The sequence below is a fragment of the Cervus canadensis genome, chromosome 1 (genome assembly GCF_019320065.1).
Source record: "Cervus canadensis isolate Bull #8, Minnesota chromosome 1, ASM1932006v1, whole genome shotgun sequence".
Classification (NCBI taxonomy): domain Eukaryota; kingdom Metazoa; phylum Chordata; class Mammalia; order Artiodactyla; family Cervidae; genus Cervus; species Cervus canadensis.
The window spans coordinates 829,392-855,491 of record NC_057386.1 but is presented as its reverse complement, the minus strand read 5'-3'; the positions used below and the strand labels follow the sequence as shown (position 1 = coordinate 855,491).

At 40.9% G+C, this 26,100-nt stretch overlaps 1 protein-coding gene across 4 annotated transcripts in view; it reads right to left on the bottom strand.

Moving 5' to 3' along the window:
• Window positions 1-26,100, bottom strand: part of CEP112 (centrosomal protein 112) — a 299,121-nt gene that overhangs the window by 248,754 nt on the left and 24,267 nt on the right. For all 4 annotated transcript variants that reach the window (XM_043443432.1, XM_043443639.1, XM_043443510.1 and 1 more), the window contains exons 5-8: window positions 16,101-16,191; window positions 13,767-13,844; window positions 5,935-5,982; window positions 5,598-5,675 (exon numbers count right to left, since the gene is read on the bottom strand). In XM_043443432.1, coding sequence (XP_043299367.1) covers window positions 5,598-5,675; window positions 5,935-5,982; window positions 13,767-13,844; window positions 16,101-16,191 — 295 coding nt within the window. The remainder of the gene's footprint in view (window positions 1-5,597; window positions 5,676-5,934; window positions 5,983-13,766; window positions 13,845-16,100; window positions 16,192-26,100) is intronic.

Genomic DNA, 26,100 nt, shown 5'->3' with positions numbered 1-26,100 from the left:
ATTCTTAAGAAGGCAGGCATCGGTAGCAAAGTCAACTTAAAAAGCCGAGGAGGGAAATGATGAGAGACGTCAGGATGGTGGTTATTGTTGGGGAGGTGGACGAGAGCAGGACTGAGGCGGTGGACGGCAGGCGGCCGGCGCCTTGGTCAGGATCTAACCCTTGCCTGCATGTGGTCCACGATGGTTTTCCTTTGAATAATTATTACATCTTGTAAGACTGCAAGTCTCTGAATGCTCTATTCATAAGAAATGCTTTAAAGTATAAATTCTCTCATTTATTACATCAATGACTGTAGATTTTGTCATTTGGATTTATTTAAATTCTACATTTTACTAGGAGATTTGCAAAAGGAAAAAATGCCTAATTGGCATTACGTGTAAGAAAGAAGCAAGGCAGCCTTTTAGGCAATGGGTGGGAACAGTCACTGTGGGTGGAGGTAAAGTTCAAAGGAAATACTCTATTTTATTTCACAAAAAGGGCAATTTCCACCATCGGTTCTCTGAAAACTGATCTCCTCTCCTTGTGCTCTCTCCTTTCATTTTCAGTGACAACGGTTTTCCGAATGTCTTAATCTATATCAGAAATCTTTTTTAAGAACACTAAAAAAATAAAAAAGCAGCACACCGCCTGACAGTGCCCGAGGTCACACGGCCCTACGATGTGACGTCACAGGAGACGCGTCACAACTGCAGAGGCCGGCAAACCCAGGCGTGCCTGCGAGTGACAGGCGAAGGCGAAAGCCAAGGGGCAGTCACCAAGCAGGTCTTCCCACAATGCCAAATAAGCTGAACAAAGTTTCTGATCTTAAAATAATGTATGTGTGTGTTTTTACCAATCAAAAGAAAACTAGTACAGCTCTTCAACTCTAATAAAATAACATTGTGAATATTACTCATTTAACATCTAAGGTATCTTCTACAGAATTATAAACTAGAATGGAAGTTGTTTTATACAGTTTAATTTCCAAAGGCTAATTAAGTATTTCAGAACTCGCCAAAGCATCAACAGAATTAAATCACTTATTAAATGCAGACAAACTCTGTAATCTATAGAGAACTTCATGTCACTCAATTCTTTCCACACTTACTGCATTCTTTAACTTAAGCACTCAACCTCCTAAGTTTTTATTTTATAACATTAAAGAACCGATTAATCTAGATTATCATCACTACTCAGAGTAAAACCCTGTGAAATGGACCTGAGATTTAAATACAAAGATGAGATTTTAAAAGAGACAAAAATATGAATTAATTTTTTCATAATCTTGGAATAAGCAAATCTTTTCTACACAATACAAAAACCAAAAGCCATAGAGAAAAGACTGACGGAGCCACCTACTGAAAAGAAAACTTCTATACGTTAAAAAAAAGACAGAAATAAATCAAAAGACATACACAGAAAAATACCTGTAAGATACATGACAGAGACCTGAATTCCTTAATACATACACTGCTGAGGAATCACAATGAAGACAAACAATTTAACAAAAATATGGAAAGGTATAACAAGGACAGTTCACAAAAGTGAAATTAAAAAGACAATAAACAGACAAAAATATGTTCATTCTCACATAATAAAAGCAATGCAAATATTAAAACAAGATACTACTTTTTTGTCTGTACAGATAATCAAAACTGCTTATAATTCAGTATTGCTGATTAAATGAGGAGGCAGACATTCTCAAACACTATTGGTGCAAGTATAAACAGACTTGACCTATAACATTCACCCACTTAAAGTATGCAACTGGATGTCTTTCAATTCATCAGAGAATTATGCAACATCACCCCAGTCTAATTTAGGACTTTTCACTACTCCAAAAAGGAACACTCTCGCTCACTGGCCATCACTCTCCAGTCTCACCAATGTCTACAGCCCAAGGCAGACATAACATCATTTTAAGGGCAACCTGTCAATTTCAATAAAAAATTAAAACGTGCAACCCTGAGAAGTTAGATTTCACAGAATTTATGGCCTAAGAATAAACATGCAATACACACAACTGTATACAGGAATATTCTTGAAACATGGCTTGTTGTAGCAAAATATTCTTCATAACCTACACCCCTCAATAGGAATCTCCAGTAATAAAACATGGGCCATCAATAAAACAAAGGACAGTGCAACTATTTAAAAGAATTAAACCATGTTACTGATATAAAAATCATCAGAATTACGTTTGAATTTAAAAACCAAAATGAAACAAAATGTAGAGTATGACCTAGTATATTATTCGTATTTTTAAACTTTTAAAGAGAATACATATTAAATTTTTATCAATGATTACCTTGAAGAGTCATCAGGTGTTGTGAAAATAAATATTCCTATTTAATTTTAATATTTACTATTTAATTTTAAAATAAACATAACTCGAACAAGACTGTTTCTTATTTTTACAACATGACCCAGCAACAACGAAAGCATTTCTCTACGAGAACACACAGCACACCTCAGGGCTGTCCAACCCGGGTGTGCAAGAGTCTGCTGAAGTCAAGACAGAAAAGCCGCCACCCCCAGGCCCACAAGGAAGCCTCTGAGAAAAGTGACCTCAGCCAGTGGACCTAAGACCATCCTTCTACAGGATGACTGAACACATCACAGCGTAGCTATGCATTTAAGCGTAGGGAAAACTCCATGTTAGAAAACTATCTCTGGAAAATCAGTAAAAATAGTAAAGCAGTAGGATTGATATTTTCTTGTTTTTAACTCTTTTTTTTAAATGGACTTTTTAAATCTATCCATCTATTCATGCACCATTCTAGAAAGAGTGTGAGGTAGTTACACAAACATACACAAATACAATGAGGTTAAAGGAGATAGACAAAAGCTGGCAGGAGTGTGGAACAGTCAGCGACCAGCAGGACAGCAGACGGAGGTGAGTGCCGTGAACGAGCACAGCTCCTGGAAACGGGCTCGGGACACCCGGCCCCGGCAGCGGCCAGAGCCGGGGGCGCCGGGCTTCCTGGCGCAGAGGGCAGCAGGCAGCTGCTCGGCAGGGCCACACGGGGCTCAGCACAGAGGCGCACACGTGATTCAGGAAAGGCCACAACGCCTGAATGTCTCTTTATTAATGATTAACATTTTCTATTTCCAAAATGAAAATATTAAAAAAACTGTGTCCTAAAACTGAAAAAAGCTTTTAAAAATCAATGCTCTGTATTTAAAATATAATCAGTATCTTTATATTTACAAAGGCAATCTACACTGCCACTTTCCTCAGCATTCAAGTGGCTCCTACTTACCTCTGCCTTTTTACATTCACTCTCATTTTTACATATAATACATTCTTTACTTGTATCTTAAAATCACATACAATATTCATAAGACTTCCAAGTATTAATTTTTATTTTAGAGGTTAAATTTTTTATATTACCATACTTACAAAAATCCATCATTTCAATTTTACCATGTCAGACATAATTCATTACCCCATACGAATATCTAAATGCATATAAAGATAGAGATATGAGGATATTTTTTTCCAGAATTATTTATATTAGTGAAAACTCAATCTCAATACCTAACAATAGGGATACATCAAATTAACTGGGGATAATTCTATAATATAGACTATAATACAGCCATTAAAAATAAATGCTTGAAAAATAAATAAATAAATGCTTGGACAGCAAGAAGGTAAAATCAGAGAATCCTAAAGGACACCAGCCCTGAGTGTTCGCTGGAAGGACTGATGCTGAAGCTGAAACGCCAGCACTTTAGCCAGCTGACACCAACAGCCACGTCACTGAAAATATCCTGATGCTGGGAAGGATTGAAGGCAAAAAGAGGAGATGGCAGAGGATGAGGTGGTTGGATGGCATCACCGACTCAACTGGCATGAACTTGGGCAAACTCCTAGAGAAAGCGAGGGACAGGGAAGACTGGTGTGCTCAGTCCATGGGGTCATAAAGAGTCAGACACAACTTAGCAACTGAACAACAACTTTCTGGAGAAAGCCAGAGAGATAATTCACAATATTTACTTATAGCCGAGAATAGGCAGGAATGTGTTCTGATGTTACTAAATTTTACATGTAAAGATGTATGTATCATGTTAGACACATATGAGAAATAAAAGAATGGACATCAAAAATAAATAAATAAATAAATGCTTAGGAACAATATCTAGTAGCATAAAATACTCAAGTTATACAAAAAATACTCAAATTATATCATCTCAATTTCCTAAAGAAAAATAACATGTATTCTGTAGAATACATTAAAAGAGAACCAAAGTCAACACAATGCTGCCTCTTCATTTCTATATATTAATTTCATAGGTGATTTTATTTCCTTCTTTACACATGTCTGCATTTTACAAAATTTCTTTTCTTTCCCCCTCTGGGTAACAAAAAGCTTTATTTTTCTTTATTTTATTATATTTTACAAAATTTCTTTTAATAAACATCCAAAGTTATTTAATAATCACAGATACTGCTTTAAAAGAAACTAAGGTGTCACACTGAAGCAACTCAGCCAGCATACACTCTTAAATATTTTAGGAGGAAAAAACGACCAAACATTTCACCCAAAATAGTCAGAAACAACTATGTAACTACACAAAGGGTTATTTTAGTCAAAATATACACTGGGTATATTTTAAGATATGGTGTAAGTTGATGTTTACATGCAAACTTCTCAATGATCCCACAAATATTTTTACCAGTATACCAAAAAGAAAAACAAAAACACAGGGGTACAGGAAAAAAAAGCCACACACGTTTAGAAATGAATCTCTGGTGCAACACGTGGTACTTTTAAGAATCTTCTCTTTCAACACGTATGTGGGGAGCATTGGTATGCTGAGCCCTAACCCGAGGTGTGACATAAAGAGGAAGAATATTGTGTCACAAAAGACCAGAAAAATTTTCAAAAAGACAGGAGGTAACTATTCTATGGTAAGCAGTCTGAACAGTAAGAGGGAAAATGTTTGGTAATGACTTGGAATGATGTGTAAAAACAACTGACAACTTCTTAAAAGGAAAGAAAAAATTTCAGAACAAGGATTTCAAAGAAGGTCCATCTGAATGTAAGTATTGTCCTCAAAAAGTTTTTATGGAATGTAACATCTTTTTATTTCAACAGATTTTTTAAAAGCACCAGCAGTGCACCGAGAAACAAAAGCCCTCGGGCCTCAGACGGGAGCTCTAGCAGGTCTCTGAACCACTGAGCCAGCAGCGGGCACGCCAGCAGGCTGGTTTACGGGGCAGAGCTGGAAGACGAGGACTGACACATACACACCGCTGCCCCCGTGTACACACAGGAGGCCAACGAGAACCTGCTGCACGGCCCACGGAGCTCGGCCCAGTGCCCTGTGGTGACACAGCGGGAGGGAGATCCAAAAGAGAGGGGATCTGCGTACGGGCATACCTGGGAATCACGCTGCTGAAGGGCAGAAACCCACACACCCTCCAAAGCAGCTCTGCCCCCACGCCGGTGAAAACGGAACGGAAGGCCTGCCTTTACCTGCACCAGAATTCTACACTGACACCGACAGCAGCCTCTTCCTACCAGGCCTCCATTACTCTAACTAGGACCTGAAAGCTCACGAAAACTGTGTGCACAGATCAGATACGCCAGAAACATCGTGATCCTACCTCTTTCTCATGCATGCGGGAGAGTAACTGGTCATCGTGCAGACTGCTGGATTTTCTCAGGCTGAATTTTGGAGTCATCTGTTGAATGAGGAAGAGACATTCAATACTGTTTCAGGCCTGATGTAGCCAAAAGTAAACTGCAAACTGACTGAAGTTCATGCCAAAACAATACAAACACTGGAGGAAAAAAAGTGATTTATTCACTTCCAAGTGATAGGATTAACAAGACTACTAGACTTCATAATGTGGACTGGCATCGCTTTCTGTAAACAACTAAACAATTATTTTATTTTAAGACATCTGCCCACAGGGAAAGTGCAGGGCAATTCTCACCTACCAGAGTAAGTGGGATGGGCTTCTGTCTCAGGTATCGAGGGTTTTCTATCTGAAATTTTAAAATAAAGACATTAATATTTGAGTATTAATTAAACTATAATGAAAATGTTTTCCATATGTCCTAATATTTAGCATGTTTCTTAGAATACATATTGCATAATATATTTCTAGTGGCCCACTAACAAATAAAACATAAAGCGTAACTGCCTTTGCATACACGAACACCCTTGAGAGACCCTCTCACGGCCGAGGCCCCCGGCCTCCCCCTGCTCGCCTCACACTTCACCCCCGGGCCCTGAAGGGCTCTCATCACCAGGAGACGGCAGGTCTCCTGTGCCTCTCTACCTCTGCCCACCCCACCCCAGTCCCTGTAAGCACACACCTAGCATCCTTCAAGTCTCAATTTAATCACTACACCCCTAGGCAGATTTGGAAATCTGAATGACATAAGCATATGAAAACATGCTTAAACTATCTAGGACTATGAAAAATGTAAAGTAATGCCACAAGAGATGGTATTTTACAGCCACCAGATAGGCATATATTAAAAATTGGACATACAGTTATAGATATAGAAAATAAATTTATGAGTTACCAAGGGGTACTCGGGAAAAGGATAATTTGGGAGACCGGAATTGACATATACACACCACTATATATAAAATATGTAGCTCAGCTGGTAAAGAATCTGCCTGCAATGCAGGAGACCCAGGTTTGATTCCTGGGTTGGAAAGATCCGCTGGGGAAGGAAATGGCAACCCACTCCAGTACTCTCACCTGGAGAATCCCATGGACAGAGGAGCCTGGCAGGCTACACAGACCATGGGGTCGCAAGAGTCAGACACGACTTACCAACTAAATCATATCACATATATAAAATTCAGTTCAGTTCAGTCGCTCAGTCGTGTCTGAGTCTCTGCGATCCCATGAACCACAGCACGCCAGGCCTCCCTGTCCATCAGCAACTCCCAGAGTCCACCCAAATTCATGTCCATTGAGTCTGTGATGCCATCCAACCATCTCATCCTCTGTCATCCCCTTCTCCTCCTGCCCTCAATCTTTCCCAGCATCACGGTCTTCTCAAATGAGTCAGCTCTCCACATCAGGTGGCCAAAGTACTGGAGCTTCAGCTTCAGCATCAGCCCATCCAATATCCAGGACTGATTTCCTTCAGGTTTGACTGACTTGATCTCCTTGCAGTCCACGGAAATCTCAAGAGTCTTCTCCAACACCACAATTCAAAAGCATCAACTCTTTGGCGCTCAGCTCTCAAATCCATACATGACTACAGGAAAACCATAGCCTTGACTAGACAGACCTTTGTTGGCAAAGTAATGTCTCTGCTTTTTAACATGCTGTCTAGGTTGGTCATAGCTTTTCTTCCAAGGAGCAAGTGTCTTTTAATTTCATGATTGCAGTCACCATCCTTAGTAATTTTGGAGTCCCCAAAATAAAATCTGTCACTGTTTCCATTGTTTACCCATCTATTTCCCATGAAGGGATGGGACCAGATGCCATGATCTTTGTTTTCTGAATGTTGAATTTTAAGCCAGCCTTTTCACTCTTTCACTTTCATCAAGAGGCTCTTTAGTTCCTCTTCACTTTCTGCCATGAGGGTGGTGTCATCTGCATATCAGAGGTTATTGATATTTGTCTCAGCAATCTTGATTCCAGCTTGTGTTTCATCCAGCCCGGCATTTCGCATAACGTACTCTGCATATAAGTTAAATAAGCAGGGTGACAATATACAGCCTTGACGTACTCCTTTCCCAATCTGGAACCAGTCTGTTGTTCCATGTCAGGAGGCAGGTCAAGTGGTCTGGCGTCCCCATATCTTTAAGAATTTTCCCCAGGTTATTGTGATCCACACAGTCAAAGGTGCTGGCATATCAATAAATGAGTTTTTAAATAAATAAATAAGTTTTAACAAATTAATTAAGTTAAAAAACAAAAATTAAAAATTTGATAATAAATGTGTTCCAGATGTGGGGCCCTACTGTTGCGTGTATGACTTAGTCCATTTACTTTGGGAAACATTATTAAATAAAGATAATAATAAAGTCTACTTAAATATCATACCAGAGACAGAGGCGTAGTCTTTAGTAAACAAAATGGTACTATATATACACAGCTTTTTGAAAAATAGAGGCAGCCAATTTCCAGCAGGCAGCAAAGTACACTCAATAAGTATTTATTGTCTGAAGGTACATATATGAAAAGCAAGTAACCATTCTCTATTTTTGGAATGGAGAAAACAGCATAAAAAGTAAGTCCTTCAAAGACACATGCACATAAAACCCGAATTCATGAAGCAGAATTAAATACAAGGGGAAAAATAAAGGAAGAGAAAAACAGAGAATTCTCAAAGATGCTCAAGCTCTAATTAAGCTTAAAATTTAAACCCAAAAGCCAAGAAAACCATCTGTGACTTATTTTTACCCAGCTCTACATTTATAAGCAGGGTACAAAATATTGGTTTAGCTAATTACAATGTAGCCTTTCAACTATGCAGAAATAACTATTTCATCCTCTTCATCTTTAAAAATCGTTAAATACAGAAGTTAAGGACTCGTCGTGTTATCATAAATTTCCTTTCTCAAGTTGACAAAAGTCTATTCTAATATTTAAAAGCAACAATGAACGCTGTAAACAAGCGTAAATCTTCTGTTGTTCTTATTCATTTACAGTGCATTGTCTCATACCCACTTTTAACATGTAATGAGAATTATTCATAGGAGAGCATGTTCTTGAGTCTGTTTGAGGGAAATAAGCAATCTATTTTCTGATTTTATAACACCAGCCAGATGTGCTTTGAAGTTGAATGTTCCCACTCTGTGATCCACAAGTAACAGGGACTTGCAGAAATCTGTAAACAGTCTTAACATTGATTTTCTTCATGCTCTTTCAGAAGACTTCTTGTTCTCTCATAATATAATACCTCAAGAAAGAATACCACAATAAGGAATGTCCAAAATGGAAGATAAAAAGAGCTTATGTGAAACATTAAAGTCTAACAAAATATTATACAGACAGTAATGCCAAAAATAATTAAGTTCCAATAGCATGAATAAAACACATGACAGAATGTTCCTTGTTTGAAAAACAAGTAGAATCACAATAATAAATAAACAGTAATTTAAACTAGACATGAAAACAGATAGCTGAATGCTCTGTAATGAAAACTGCCTTTTGACGCTTTGTTTAGTTTTTTAGCAGAATTGTTCAAAGAGTTCTGTCAGTTTGTCTTTTTCAAATTATTCAGGATTTGGTCAAACTGACCTCCTTATAGACTAATATTGATCAAAGAGAGATGTTTCAAGGTTTCAGAAAAATAGGAAGACATTTTATATGGTATTTTGGCCATCTTAGAGGAAAGGACATTCTAAGGCAATATATTACTAGCAGCACAACCAGAATAACTGTTCTTAAAGTCAGAGCACCCATCAGAAGAATGGCCAAACCTCTTCCTACAGCATAAAATAAATTCAGTCACCATTGTCACTTATGCTCCAAAATGATGCTCTTACTCTTAAGTCCATATTTTAGAAATTGAAAAATGTTTTCCACAGAAAAAAATACAATACTACAAACGGGTTTACTCACATTTCAACATTTAATGAGCACAAATAAAATACAGATAAGAGACACCATTCACTGCCACAAGGAAAAGCAAACAAGCCAAGGACAGAATGGGAACATGCACGGGCTGCCATCTGATCTGTGAGACGAAACCGTGCCGTGCAGCAGGGAGGGAAGAGGCTCCTCGGTAAATGAGGGCATCCGGCGGACCCTGTGAGGGCCACAGATCTTCACTTCCTATCTTACAACATGCCCCACAAGTGCTTCCGGGTGGCATGTAGTTCTAAGCAGAAACAGTAAAACAATACAGATGCTAGAAGAAGACCTGGGAGAACCTCTTCAAGAACTCAGGACAGCCACATACCTCACACAGACACTGAAAGCAATTTTTCATGAGACAAAGTCATGGGAAAATGAACCACATTAAAATTTAAAGTTCCTGGGATTTCCCTGGTGGCTAATCTGCACTCCCAAAGCAGGGGGCAGGGGTTCAATCCCTGGTCAGGGAACTAGATCCCACATGCTGCAACTGAGAGTTCACATGCCTGAGCCAAAACTAAGAGCCCCGTGCAGCCAAATGAATAAATAAAAATTAAAAAAAATTTTTTTAGTTCCTGTTCATCAAAGACAGCAGTAAGAGAATGGAGGAAAGCAACGAAGTGGAAGAAACTATTTGTTGAAACTAGATTCCGAAAGGACTCATCCAGAATAGATACAAAGCTCTTCTATATTGACAAGAAAAAGGCAGACAGCCCAACAGGAGAACCGGCCAAGTCCCCAGTCACCACTGCACCCTGGGAGGCTACCCAAACTGTCCACCAGCGTATTAAAAAGGATCTAACTTTATCAGTCATCAGGAAAATACATATTCAGTCCACACGTGCAGTGTCACTAGCCGCTGCAGAGAATGGCTCAGCTGCATACTTTAAAGAAAACTACTAGTAACTGGCACCTCCAGGCGCCAGAGAGAAAGCGAGGGGCAGGCACGGCGCACGCAGCGTCGGATGAGGACGCGCATGGGCACCTTTCGACCCGACGGCGTTCGCAGCACCGCGGCACCATCACCTTGAGCCCCACCCCGCGTAGCCCACGCGCTCCCTTCCCCACCGCGCGGCCCCGCTCCCCCACCTAGACTCCCGGGGGGGTCCGCTCGGCTCCCACACTCCTTACCGGGGGTTCCGGGACGTGCAGGTGCCCCTGGCCCTGGACAGGAGGTCCCGCCAGGGGCCCTGCCCTCTAGGGGGGCCGCCGGACTAGGGGTGCTGTCCACCCTCCCGCTGACCATCCTGTCCTGCGAGGTCTCCAGAACAGAACAGAATGTTCTCTCGCCCATTCTGCAGAGACCTGACCTAAGGGGGTCACCTAAAGTGTACCCACTGTTTGCTCCTGGTGGAAGCGAGCCTCCATAGTCAGGACAGAGGCCCCGGGGGCACAGGCTGGGGGCGGTGACCCATGCAAGGCCTGGGTGCGGACAGGTGGGGGTCTGGTGACCCATGCGAGGCCCAGGAGAGACTCCTCCAGATCCCCCAGTCCTCCTCAGGAAAAAAAGAAAAAAGTTTATATAAAGACAGTCGTGAATGAAATGTATATAAGATAGGTTAACAAAGCAAGAAAGCTCCCCCAAAGCTAAAGGTTAAAAAGGCTAAAAAGTAATAATGATAAAAAATAATAATACAGAAGGAAAATGTAACGGCTAGGTTTAGGAAGTAAATTTCTACTTGAATTATATATTCACAGGGAATATATTAAAACACTCCTGGGAAAAGAAAGAATATAACTGGGGGAAATGTATATTTTCAACAAAAACTAGAAAATTCAAAATCTGGAACTTCTAATGCATCAGAAAATAGGTCTTGACAGGCATGCCAGCAACATAAAAAAATGTGCCCTTAGTATAGAGCACAAAAATTAACTAGCTATTAACTGATCATTCGGAGGAAGAAAGAAATAAAAGTCCATCACACATTCTCATACAAAACTAAAATCAAAGCAAAATCTAAGCTTTTTAATACACTGGATATTTAAATTATTCTACTGTGATGAAGAGATATAGTTGAACCTGATTAATGCATCTCTGTTATAAATATATAAAAATGAGGGACTTTATTTCACACTGTGAGTGCACTCTTTGAACAATAAAAATGTGAAACAAAATCCCAGGCGGCCCTAGTTTTAAGGCAGTCCATCAAAATAGTTTAGATTTTTTATCTTAATTTTATTATACAAATGAAAAGTTTAATCCTCTGAACAGTTAAATATTTGTGAAAAGTACTGTGTGTGCTACAAAATGCACATCAGAAGTTCTCAACGGCCTAGGGCAGAGGCCGTTGCAGAAGGACATCCCAGAACGTCCATCTCTCTGATTCTGCTCTCCGAGGCCTCCTCGCTCCTCTCCCGCACCAGTAAGTCAGGAGTCGTTCTGGGGGCAGCTTCCCCGACTCCTTCAAATTTGGAAATGGTTTTCTTTTGACCCATTCCCCTCTCGTTATCAATGCTATTTCTCTCTTCTCCTTCATTAACATACCTTCAAATGACTCACTTGAAATCCCTTCCTGTCCCCCACCTCTGACCCTCTGATGGTGGCCACCGAGTCCCGGTTTGAAGTCTCTAAAGACAGCGGTTCCAGGCTCTGGGTACAGCCACCACGTCCAGCGTGTGGCTGCAAAACAAGACTGCAGCCCTGGAGACCACAGAGCTGAAAGCGTGAAACTCCCCGATTACTCTCCGAACGAAAGCAGTCTATGATAAAACGGTGAAACCCTTGAAATGATTCCACCATCAGACAACCAGGTAGCTGACAGCGAGCCAACCCTCCTGTTTTCCTGGAACCAAAGCTTTAGATGCCCCCCTGTTCAGTCGCCAGTCAGTCACTAAGCATTCTTTATTCTCTTCGAAATGTTTTCCTTTTCCATCTCTTCCATGCTCGGAGTCATAGCAAGGTGGAGCCCCCACACGTGACTGCTCCCCTTCTCCATTTCCATACACATCCAACACAGCCTTCATACCACCACCCACTCAGCCTCCCTAAAGCACTGCCTTCATCAAAGATCATTATTAGCAAGAAGGGTTTCAGGGTTTTTATAAAAGTAACAGTCCCTGATGTAGGCGAAGAAGTAAAAAATGAACAGTCCTATATACTTCTGGTTGGAAAATAGACTGGTGTACGCCTTATGGAGGGCAATGTTCCAAGACCTAACATAATCTAAGAAAGCAACCAAATAGGAACAAAAGGATTCTTTCAAGGAATTCTGTTGCACTTGTTACTTATATTAGCAATAAACTGGAAGCAACCTACATGTCCAAAATATCAGAATGCTTAAGTAAGTTATGAACTATCCACTCAAAAGAAAAATTGGTGCTACCATTAACAGTCATGCTAATAGAACTACTGTAAACCTATCCCAAATTTAAAACAGCACATAATAAAATAGCATTTATAATATGACCCCAATTTTGTTTAAAGTTTAATTTTATAAATACATGCAGAAAAAAATGAGGGAAAGATATATGTAACAAAATGTTAATACATCTCTCAGCGTATCTGACTTTCTGCATTTTTCAAATTACAAATTATTTTTATAATAATAAAGTTGGGTTTTAAAAATTGATTAAAGCCCTCTTCACTTCCTGAAAGCATTAAAGAGCCTGTATGTACAGTGGAAACGTGGAGGCAGGGGAACTAACCTCAGAGCTCACGACCGTCTCAAATCTGAAAGCGGAACTTCTGCTTTAGCAGTCAAGCTCCAACAGGCCCCAGCCCGGCAGCCCTGCCCGCCGGCCCCCTGTGCGAGCCCCGCTTTCCCCGCCTTTCTTCACGCCTCCTCCGGCCTTAAGTTCCTGGCCCCTTTCCCTCCACCCTCCAGGCACATGGGCGCCCCGGCCTCCGCAAATGAAAACTGTCCATGATGGTGGTTCGGGCCTGAAGTCTGCCGGAGAACTTTCTCACTCACGTGGCCTTCAGTATCCTACTTTCTGGGTAACTTATTCTGGTATTCGATCACATGCTGTCTGAAACTGTATTTAACTGTTTCATGTGTGTATCTCCTATCTCACCAACAGGAAAGCCAGCTTGTCAAGCACAGGGACCACTCACGCTTCTTTCCTGTTCCCCAAGTCCTTCCCAGCGCTCACCCAGGACTAAGTGTCTAACATCGGTAAGAGTCATTGTTTAGAATTAAATTAGTTCAGATGTTTCCCAAACACAGAATGATTCTGCCACATCAACATACATTCGTAAAACAAATGCTTTTTTACCCCAAGATTCCAACTATTAAGGCGAGTTTCCATGTCGCTGTCATCCAAAGAAAGAGTAGATTTTTTCAAATGAATATCCTGAAACACAAAAAAGAAAAACAGAATGAAAACAAAAGACAGAATGGAGGAAAGAAGGAAGGATGGAAGAAGTAACAGAGGAAAGAAGGAAGGAAGGGCAGAGGGGAGGGAGGGAGAAAACAGGACGAAATACGTGTCTTCAGAGTAACGAGTGTTCGTGTGCGTTTTGGTAACGCTCGACCACCCTCAGAGGAGAGGACTAGGCTACAGCCGAGCTAGTCCGCAGTTCCAAGGGACGACTGTTTAATACAGCTGCTTAAGGCTATGAGACTCCTTCACAATATATTTACATTAACTGGATTTCAAAAAATCAAAAGAATATTTTAAAAAATAATCCAGACTCTTTAAATTCTTTTACAAAAAGTTTTAATTGTGGTGTACCATGGTAGTTTTAAAGGAGGGAAAGGGAACACTTGAAAAGATGAATTACTTACTCTCGTTAAAATGAGTTAACAGGGAAGTTTGGGTTGATGTCCAAGAAACTCTTTGTTCTTAAATTGTTTCTCATTATACACCGAACATAAAGAGAAATAAGCCTTGGATTCACATCATGAAAACGTAATCATGGTAATTCTTAACTTTCTTAAAAAATTAAAACTCCATGCTCTTTTCCCTGCTGGATAGTTTTTTATATTACATATCTATCAAATCAGATTAAAATCATAATTAACTGAGGAAAGCCAAAGATCTGTGTCCAGAAATGGACAATGATCTGAAAGCCCAAAAACTTGTGAAGGTAACTCGGTATAAAATAATAATGTATATTTTACAGTACAGCTAAAAAATTTATTTTATTTTAATTTAATTTGTTGGTATAGCACTTTCATGCTTTTAGAAAACCTTGTGCATATGTACCAAGTCACTCCAGTCGCGTCCAGCTCTTCATGACCCCATGGACTGTAGCCCACCAGGCTCCTCTGTCCATGGGGTTCTCCAGGCAAGAATACTGGAGTGGGTTACCATTTCCTTCTCCAGAGGATCTTCCTGACCCAGGGATCCGACCAGTGTCTCTTACATCTCCTGCACTGGCAGGTGGGTTCTTTACCACCAGCTCCACCTGGGAAGCTCCTAAAAAACCTCATTGCTGCTGCTGCTGCTGCTAAGTCACTTCACTTGTGTCTGACTCTGTGCGACCCCATAGACGGCAGCCCACCAGGCTCCTCTGTCCCTGAGATTCTCCAGGCAAGAATACTGGAGTGGGTTTCCATTTCCTTCTCCGGAAAACCTCATTACTAACAAATAAATCTATCTATGGTCATTTATATTATCTGAAGTAATTAAAAATACACTGAAATGTTCTTCATATTTTACTAATTTGAAATCTAGAAATTAATTAGAAACTAATTTAGAAATTCAGAAACTAATTAAAAATTTACAAATTTCTATTGAACAAAATGTTGGGTTTACTATTTATACTGTATAAAAATTCATTACTGCCTCTACAGTTGGTCCCTTGCTTTTTGAATGTTTGTGTGTGTGTGTGAATGAGAATATCTTTTAAAATGTACCTCCCTTGTTTATTTTAAATAAATATGATGATTAATAATAAATTCACAAATATTTAAAATGTGTTCTTCTTTATACAAGAGGCTTATTAAAGTTCCAAACTGGAATTCCCCATCCCTGGAGAAAATAGAAGGAATTATATGTAGAGCAAACGTGCTAAAAGAGTCAAGCATGACACATGGCTTGCTTAACTAAAAGGCTTGTAACCCAAGACAAGCCAGAATTATGCAAGGATGGAGGCAAGCAGGCAAAGTCCTTCTCTTTACGAAGCTCACTAGCTCCACGTTCAAACAGTATCTCTGCTGAGTCTAACATGCAAGAGAGGTGTTCATATTTCAGGATGTGAACAGTCCACCTTCACCAGGAAGGAAGTGTCCTCTACTTCACTACAAACCAGTCCCATTTCTAAGTTTATGACCACTGTGTGTCTAGTCATTTTTATACATACACAGAAAAAAGGGGGAAAAAATAACTAAAAAATGAAGTTTTTCAAAGTTATTTTTCAGTGCCCGGGAAAAATGACAGACTGATGAACACGATGCTTCAGAATGTTAGGGAAAGCAGAAGGAACAGAGCAATATACCCCAACACGTCCCTTTCTTTGAAGTCAGGATACCCACCAAAACCATCAGACTGTCTACTGTTTGTCAGGAATCACAGGAATTTAACAATATGAAACTAAAAATGTGTGTAGATATTTTAAAACAAGAAGAAAACAAGCAGAAAAGCGAGAGTGAAGTCTGATCTTACACAATCCTTTGGGGTAATAATCCGTCCATCTTCTCCGTGGGTTGGACTCATAGACTGTGATCTGGTTTGGAACTTCGCAATGCATTGTTCCCTATTAAGAGACCAAAACAGTCACAGTCAGAACCGGGGGAATTCAGAGGACATGAGGGCATTAAAATCTAGGACTATCATGTTTTTTTCTTTTGGAAATGAGATGGTTGTTTATATTAACAGTGATATTTCAATAGCAAAGAAAAAGAAATACAGATAATAACCACTTGTATCTCACATTTTACTTCACTTAGGTGACACAACAAGTAAAATGCCACCTAAGTGTCACATGCTTTCTTACAAACACACACTGTTGTCAAGTGGGGCTATGGTAAACCACAGGTATTTCCCCTTTTCTAAGAGTAGGAAGAGAAAACTTAAAGCATACCCTCTCAGGGAAGATAAGTGTTTTAAAAGGTTAGCAAGTTTTGTTGGACTCATGTTTCACATTAAGATAAAGTCTTAAAACACATAAAATAACAAAACTTTCATGTAGCTAAAAGTCTGAAAATTCAAAACCATGTCAGAAACCACAGATAAATCAAAGTCCTAAATTTAAAAATATGCCATGTTAATTCAGGTAAAATATGATAAGCACAGCATAAACAGGAAAATGGTTTAAGCTTCCAGATGAATTTGAACAAAAAAGATTTTCCTCCAATATAAAATACACCAAATATTCAAAATGCCATTCTCCATATTCTACTTTAGCCTGGAGTCTCCCAGATATTTTTATTCCAGCTACTTCAGTGAAAGCTCCATGATGACAAATACCTGTTCTCTGAATGGCTCCTTCAGGAGATACAAAATGAAAATGAACCATTATTGAATGAATTAAAGTCACTGACTTTCAACTTCTAGCCATATCAGGATTTCCCTCACAAGCTGTGGGCCATACTAAGTGTTCCCAAAAGACAGAATTGTAGTTCAGAAAGACAAGGTTAAAATGAGTGTGGCTTTTGGTAGTTAACGCTGACAGAATGACAGTCCTTAGACTAGTTACTAGGTAATTTAGAATTTCTGAAAAAAGCTGTTTTAAAAAGAGCTGTGGACTTTTTATACCCTTAATCAATAGTCCAGATATCCAAACACTTAAGAATAAATGAGGAAAAGAAATAAAGTGACATTTTGAGGACAATCTCATCAGTCAGCGTGCCTGAGCGGATAAGCAGCTCTTCACACTTAGCGCGCGGCACAGACTACATCACAGTAAGCAGTGCCTGCACCCTAAGAACAGATTAAACAGTCATAAAAAGAGCTCTGCTGAAAAATTGAAAAAATGCTTAAATATTAAAAGTCATTCTTCTCACAGAAAATGTTAATAAAAAAGAGGGCTGAAACATTTATCTGTTTATCACACCGGGTGCATACGTAAACCAGCACGTCCTCTGAAGAGGCGCGCAGCCGTCCTCCGGGCCGACCCCGCTCGCCCCCGCTCGGTGAGCCTGCCGGGGGCGGCGGGCCCTTGTCCTTTCCGGTCACCCTGCAGGTGCTGAGCGTGAGGTCAGCAGGCGCAGAGCAGCCGAGGCGGTCCACTCCCTGCCTCCCCGCGAAACCGCAGGGACGCCGCTGCAGACGCCGCGCGCACTGGCTCCGCGGGGCCCCCCCTTCCAGCTCCCACCGCTGCTGCAGGCGCTCCCTCACTGCCCGCCGCCGCACCGCCCCGAACGTGCCTGGCCTCTGAGCCGGGAAGCTCGGCGGGGTCCGGCCTGGTCAGCCCGCTTCTCAGCTCTTCCGCTAGTTTTTCTCCCTCTGCCCATCTCACACAGGCTCTGATCCCTGAGTTCTGTGCCCAGCCTTATTTATTTTTCTGTTATGTGCTTCCCTGGTCAATTCAGTGTATACCATTAGTTTCCAAATCACAAGGGGAAACTGATCACCAATCTTCATCTCCAGTCCAACCTGTTCTACTGGCCTCCACCCCACTACAAACACATATTTGACAGCCTTCCCTCCAATCCAACCTGCCCAAGACTGAGTGCACACCATGTCCCCAGTGCAGGCCAAGTGAAGCAGAGACCGTCCAAGTCAGCTCCTTGTGGAGGCCACTGAGCCAAACAAGACGGAGGTCAGTGTCACTGCTGACGCACACATAGGACGCTAAGCATGGCGGCTCCATTTCTTGCTACTGATAATGACTCCAGATGGAGACACAACTAACTGCAACTCTGAACCGCAGTGGTCACGGTGATGGGGCCAAGGTCACGGTGATGGGGCCAAGGTCACAGGGATGGGGCCAAGGTCACGGTGATGGGGCCAAGGTCATGGTGATGGGGCCAAGGTCACAGGGATGGGGCCAAGGTCACAGGGATGGGGCCAAGGTCACGGTGATGGGGCCAAAGTCACAGGGATGGGGCCAAGGTCACAGGGATGGGGCTAACGTCATGGTGATGGGGCTAAGGTCACGGTGATGGGGCCAAGGTTACAGGAATGGGGCCAAGGTCACGGTGATGGGGCCAAGGTCACGGTGACGCAGCTGGAGGCCACGGCGAACAGGGGGACATGGGGCAGGAGGCAGAGCTTCACCCTCGGTGACCCTGCATGAAGAGCCGGTCGCGGTGCTCACAGAGACCGCCTGTAGCTGGGGCAAGGAGCAGGGTCACAGAGGCATCAGGATTCCCGTGGGGGTACCGGAAGAGGGAACACCGGCACAGAAAGCAAGATCTCAGCATGCTACTGAGGGTCCCTGACAGGAGCGCCACCTTACTCCTCTGAAGGGCCAAGACTGTGGGAAATACAAAATTTCCCCGTCATTTCTTCCCACGGCTAACGTTGTGTTACTCACTCAGTCACGTCCAGTTCTTTGTGACCCCACGGACTGTAGCCCACCAGACTCTTCTGTCCATGGGATTTCCCAGGCAAGAATACTGGAGTGGGTAGCCATTTCCTTCTCCAGGGGATCTTCCCGACCCAGGGATTGAACCTGGGTCTCCTGTATTGCAGGTGGATTCTTTACCATCTGAGGTAAAATATGTCAACAGAAATCCAGAAACATCCTCCCAGCATCCGTGTTGATCCCAGATACTACAGAATCATAGACTTGTCACTATAAAGATAAAGAGATAAGTAATGAGATGTAAGATTTAAAAGTCTAAAAAAGGACTAACTGAATGTCCTTCTTCTAAAGAAACATAATATACATAGAAAGTTTCTAAACAGTCTTTTTAATTCGTTCTCAATGTGATTCAAGTAGACATTTCAGATAGAAAAGGAAATAAACAATCTGTGATCATAAAAATGTGCTTAAAAATGAAAAACACGATTGCCAAATTTTAAAACCACAATGTAAGAAGAGAATGACAGATTAAATATAGCATAAAAATCAAACCAGCAAATTAGAAAACTAGTTCAAGAAATATTCTGAGAACACACAAAAAATAAAGGAATGAATATAATAAGTGAAAATGTAAGAGATGAAGAAGATAAATTCAAAATCTCTTATATCAAAATAATACGAATTCCAGAAGGTTTAAATAGAAACAGAAACTAGAAAAATAGTAATTAAAGAAATAGCAGTGACAATGCCAGTTAAAACTGCATTTTAACTGGAGAAGAGCCTAAACGAATAGCCTAGGATATCTCTTTTAGCTCAGACAAAAATGCAATTAAAAAAAAATGTAATATTATGCTATCGCCAAAAAAGACCACAAGTAAGTGTTGGTGAGGATGTGGAAAAAAGGAAAACCTAATACTCTATTAATGGGTATGTAAGTTGGTGGAGCCACTATTGAAAACTGTAAGGAAGTTTCTCAAAAAACTAAAAAAAAAAAAAAAAACTAAAAATAGAACTACCATATGATCCAGCAATTTCACTCCTGGGTATATATGCAAAGATGAAAAACACTAATTCAAAAAGATACATGCATCCCAATGTTCACCAGTTCAGTTCACTCATTCAGTCTTGTCCAACTCTGCAACCCCTTGGACTGCAGCACGCCAGGCCTCCCTGTCCATCACCAATTCCCGGAGTTTACTCAAACTCATGTCCATTGAGTCAATGATGCCACATCCAACCATCTCATCCTTTGTCATCCCCTTCTCCTTCCACCTTCAATCTTTCCCAGCATCAGGGTCTCTTCAAATGTTCATCACCCCTGGCAAAAACCATTCAACTTTCTGCCTCTCTGAATTTACACTTCATTCATGTAAGTGGAATCAGAAGGTATTCCTCACATTGTGACTGGCTCTTCCGCCCTCGCATAATCACTTCGAATCTCACCCATGTTGTAACATGTGTCAGAACTCCCTTCTTCTTTGAGGCTCAGCACTATTCCACTGCATTGCATACCACATTTTGTTTATGCATTCATCCAAGGGTGGCCTCTTGGGTGCTTCCACCTTTTGACTGTTGCAAATAATGGTGCTACGCACACGTGTGTACAAATACCTCTGCAGGCCCCTGTTTTCAGTTATTCGGGATATATGCCCAGAAGTGGGGGTTCTGGATGACATGGTTATTTTAACTTTCCTGATGACCTGCCAATGATGTCCAACTACAGCCACACCATCTTACACTCCCACCCACAGTGCACAGGGTTCCAGTCCCTCCACATCCTGGCCAAGCATGTAGTCTGTTCCCTCATCTGTTTTGCAGTGGTCATCCTAATAGATGTAAGGTTTGGATTTGCATTTCCAGAATGACTAGTGATCATTTCTTTGCAGAAATGTCTGTTCAAGTCCTTTGCTCATTTTTTAATCAGTTGTTTGTTTTTATTGTTGTTGAATTGTGGGACTTCTTACATATTCAGGATACCAGTCACCTTTTCAGACAGGTGATTTGTAAATACTTTCTCCCATTCCATGGGCTGCCCTTTCACTCTGCTGACTGTCCCTTGATGCACAAAAGTTTTTAGGTTTGAGGTAGTCCAGTTTATCCAGGGCCTTTGGGGTTGCTGGCTGTGCTCTTGGTACATATCCAGTAAATCAATGCCAAGCCCACTGTCACGAAGCTTCCTTTGTATTTCCCTCTAAGAGTTTTACTGTCTTAGATTTTACCTTTAGGTATTTGATCCATTTTGCATTAGATTTTGTATGTGAAAAAGAACAGTTCAACTTCATTCTATTGTATGTGGATGTCCAGTTTTGCCACAGAGTTTGTTGAAAAGACTGTCCTTTCCTACTGAATGGTCTTGGCATCCTTATCAAAAATCACTTGACCATATATGCAAAGGTGTGTTTCTGGGCTCTCTATTCTGTCAATATGTCTGTCTTTATGCCTGTACCACACTGTTTCCTTTTTAAATTTTATCCAATCATTCATTTGTCCATTCATTCATATATTCCTTCAGCAGATAACTGAGTAACTGTCTTCCATGGTATAGTGACAGGTCTTAGGAATCCCAGTGTGAACAGGGGAGAGTCTCCCCCTCAAGGAGCTTTGTGAGGATGAACCCCGGGCTGATATCAGAAAACACTACACCCCTTTATTGGTTGCATAAGATCGTTCTCAATCAGTCTTTGTATCGTCTTCATAAAACGTGGAGTCACAGGAAGAAAAACCCTTTACACCAAAGGACGGTGGCTTCTACATCACTGCTGCTGGCAGACTCTGCTGCCTCCTCTGCCCAATGTGGGCAGAGTGCATCAAGTGTCGAGGGGGTGCGCACATTTACAGTAGTGTCTGTCCTCTGTGGGCTTCCCTGGTGGCTCAGTGGTAAAGAGTCTGCTGCCTGCAATGCAGGAGATACAGGCTCGACCCCTGGGTCAGGGAAGTCCCCTGGAGAAGGAAACGGCAACCCACTCCAGCATTCTTGCCTGGAGAATCCCATGGACAGAGGCACCTGGCAGGTGGCACACAACGCAGTTACAAAGAGTCGGCCACGACTCGGCAACTGAAGCAACAACTGTCTTTGTACACAGGTTGGCACGGGCACCTGACACCAGGTACACCTGCAATTTCCTCTTTGCCCCAACAAGCACCTGACACCAGGTACACCTGCAATTTCCAAAGGCTCACGCTCCAAGTGATTATAGCATTTCAATGTAGCCAGGCAAGAAACTTTTAATTCAAAAACCGCTAGTTATTTTTATTTAAAATGCAAAAAAAAAAAAAAAACAGTTCTTTCATTACAAAAGACAAATAAAACTGGCCACAGATCTAGCCTCCCACGTTTCCCAACACACACACTGGACGTGAACTTGGCCACCGTGTCCAGGCCTTGCTGTCCCTCGCGCATCTCAGACCAGCATCAGCACTGACTGTCCCGCACGGCGGCCGGCACGCCTCGGCTGGGAACGCCATCCTTGCTAGATCCCAAACAGTACCGGCGGGAAAGGAGCTTACGAGCAGGCCTGTAGCACTTCCGACGGCTTTTCTCAACTCTAGCAATTCGTGCAGGCACTTTTATCCTCTTTTTCTTTTGCACACCTCTTCAGGCTGTATTGGGAGGTGCAAGCTACTATTAGAGCAGGTAAGGTTAAAACTGCATGTTGGTGCAGAAGGCTTACTTTATCCTTCGCAGATAGCACCACACTGCTTTGATGACTGTGACCATGTAGTAAGTCTTGAAATTAGAAAACGGTAGAATTCCAGTTTTTTCTTTTCCAAGACTGTTTTTGCTATTCAGTGTCACTTGAGATTCCATATGAATTTTAGGAAGAATTTTCTTTTTTCTGGAAAAAAAAAAGCCACTGGAATTTTGATAGGGATTGAATTATATCACTTTGGGTCATACTGTACATCTTAACAATATTAATTCTTCCAACCCATGAACACAGAATGTCTTTCCATTTACCGTGGTGTCTTTTTAAATTTCTCTCAACAGTATTTTGTAGGGTTTTTTTTGTTTTTTTTTTTTTTTTAGTGTACAAGTCTTTCACCTCCTTGGTTAAGTTTATTCCTAATTATTTTGTCCTTTTTGATACTATAGCAAATGAAACTTTTTTAAAATTTCCTTTTCTGATTGTTCATTGTTAATGTATAAAAATGCAACTGATTTTTTTGTGTTGGTTTTATTAGTTTTCCATTGAGTTTTCTGTATCTAAGACCACAGCATCTGTGAACAGAGATTCATTTTCTTCTTTTCAATTTTGATGACTTTTCTTTCTTTTTCTTGCCTAATTGCTCTGGTTAGTACTTCCAGTACTATGTCAAATAGCAGTGATAAGAGTGGGCGTCCCTGTCTTATTAGTGCCCTTAAAGGCAAAGCTTTTGCTTTCACCATTAAGTATGCTATTATTTGTGGGCTTTTCATATATGGCCTTTATTATTTTGAGGTAGTTTCCTTCTATTCCTAGTTTGTCAGGTATTTTTATCATGAAAGGCTGTTAAATTTTGTCACATCTTTCCCTGCATCAATTTCTGAGATGACTGTGTGGCTTTTTTCCATCATTCTATATTATAATCATTGTTCCACTTGTCAAATTTTCCTTGCATTCTAGGAACACATCCCGCTCTGTCATGGTGTATAACCCTTTCACTATGCTGCTGAACTGTCTCCCAGCATTTTTCTGAGGGATTTTTTCATCGGTGCGCACCAGGAATACTGACCTGTGGCTTTCTTCTCTCGCAGTGTCTCGTCTGGCGTCGGCACCACGGTGGTGCTAGCCTCACACCATAAGCCTAGAAGTACCCGCTTCTCTGCTCTTCAATTCTGGAAGAGTTAAGGAGAACGGGTGCTAACCAGAGGATGAGATGGTTAGATAGTATCACTGACTCAATGGACATAAACCTGAGCAAACTCTGGGAAATAGTGAAGGACAGGGGAGCCTGGCATGCTGCAGCCCATGAGGTCACAAAGACTCAGACACGACTTAGCAGAGCAACAGAACTCGCCAGTGAAGCTGTCTGTCCTAGGCTTTTCCCTGGTGGGAGGTTTCTAAGACGGCTTCAGTCTCCTTGATTCCATGGACTACAGTCCACGGGGCTGGAAGAGATCGGACACGACTGAGCGAATTTCACTTTCAGTCTCTTTACTGATTGTAGGTCTGTTCTTCCCCTTCATGATTCGGTCTGGGTAGATTGTGTGTTCTTAGAAATTTACCCACTTAATCAAGGTAATCCAACTTGTTGATTCACAACTGCTTCCTGTACTTACTTATAATCCTTTTTATTTCTGTAAAATTGGTGCTAATGTCCCTTCTTTCATCTCTGATGTCAGATGAGTCTTTTTTTCTAGACAATTCAGCTAAAAGTTTGTCACTTTTGTTAATTAAAAAAAAAAAATCTTGGTTTCCTTGATTTTCTCTAATGCTTTTTCCAATATCTATTTTGTTTTTTCTACTCTAATTTTTATCATTTCCTTTCTTCTGCTAGCTTCAGTTTATTCTTTTTCTAGTTACTTAAGATATAAATTTGCTGATGTGAGATCTTCCTTCTTTTTTCATGTAAGTTTGACAACCATAAACTCCCCACATAGCACTATTTTTACTGCATCTCCTAAGTTTTGGTATGTTGTGTTTTCATTTGTCTCAAAATGTTTTCTAATTTCCCATTTGATATCTTCTTTGCTTGATTAAGAGTTTGTTATTTAATTCCCACATATTTATGAATTTTCCAGTTTTACTACAGATAGTGATTTCTAGTTTCCCTACACACACAGGATTCACAGGAGGCCTACAAAGGTTCTGACAAAATTATACTAGCAAAATCACTGCTCTTGGACCAAAAAGGACAGGGTAAAAATGAAAAGGGGCCACTGGACCCCCAAAATTCTTCTGGAAGGAAGCATACTAAGAGAACTACCCAACTGCAAACATATACTATTTTTCATGAAAAACAAAGGATAACTCAGAAGGTAGAATCAAAAGCCTCCTCCTACTTGGAGGAGCCAAGAGACACAGAATATTATATCCAGGTCTTGAGCTCTAATTAAGGAACTCTCAACATTTGCCCAACTGGGCTTCAGAATTGCTATGGACTCCTTTGTACCTCCTATCATTCTCCTTTTTAGAAATGTCTATAGTGATTATTGTATGTTGGGTGTGTGGGAAGCAGGTAACTATTGGAATAGACATTTCTCCAAAGAAGATATACAAATGGGCAGTGACTACATGAAAAAATGCTCAGCATCATTAGTCATTAGGGAAATGTCAATCAAAACCATAATGAGATAGACACCACTATATGCTTATTAAAATGACCAAAACCTAAAACACTGACAATATCAACAGTTTAGGATGTGAAGAAACTGGAACACTCACGGGGATGTAAAGTGGCACTGCCATTTTAGAAAAGGGTTTGATTCCCTAAAAAAGTTAAAAATAAACTTACCACACAACTCACTGCTAGATAGCTACACAAAAGAAATGAAAAACAAATGTCCAAGCAAAAATATGTATATGAAAGTCCATAGTAGTGTTTTTAGAATAGTTAAAAACTAACAATCCAAATATCTATTAACTAGTAAATGGATAAAGAAATGTGATATACTCATCAATGAAACACCATTAAGGAATAAAAAGGAATGAATTACTGATACAGTCTTCCAAAACTGATCTACAGACTCAATGCATTCTTAACCAAAATCTCAACAGGGGCATGTGTATAGGCATTATAAAAACTGGCAAGGTAATTCTAAAACTCATATGGGAATACAAGGGACCAAAAAGAACCAAGGAAGGCTCAAAGAAGAGGAAAGCTGTAGTGCATGCACTAATCTGTGAAAAATCAAGACTTATTTTAAAGCTGCGGCAACTAAGGGGGTGTAGTATTAGTACACAGACAGACAAAGAGATCATGGGAGGGGACAGGGGTCCAGGAACCCACACCAACAGGTTTTCTGGTTTACAATAATGGTGTCAACCACAGTAGTAGGGAAAGAATAGCTTTCTAACTGTTAATGGATCAAATGGCTATCAACTATCCACAGGAGGGGTGGGGGAATGACCCCTACCTCACTTTATACATAAAAACCAGCTCCATGAGTAGCACAATCCCAAGGGTTAAATAAGGAACCTCCTAGAAGGTAACAAGGCAAACATTCCCATGATCTTGGAACAGGCAAGGCAAAAAATTTTAAATAGGACACAA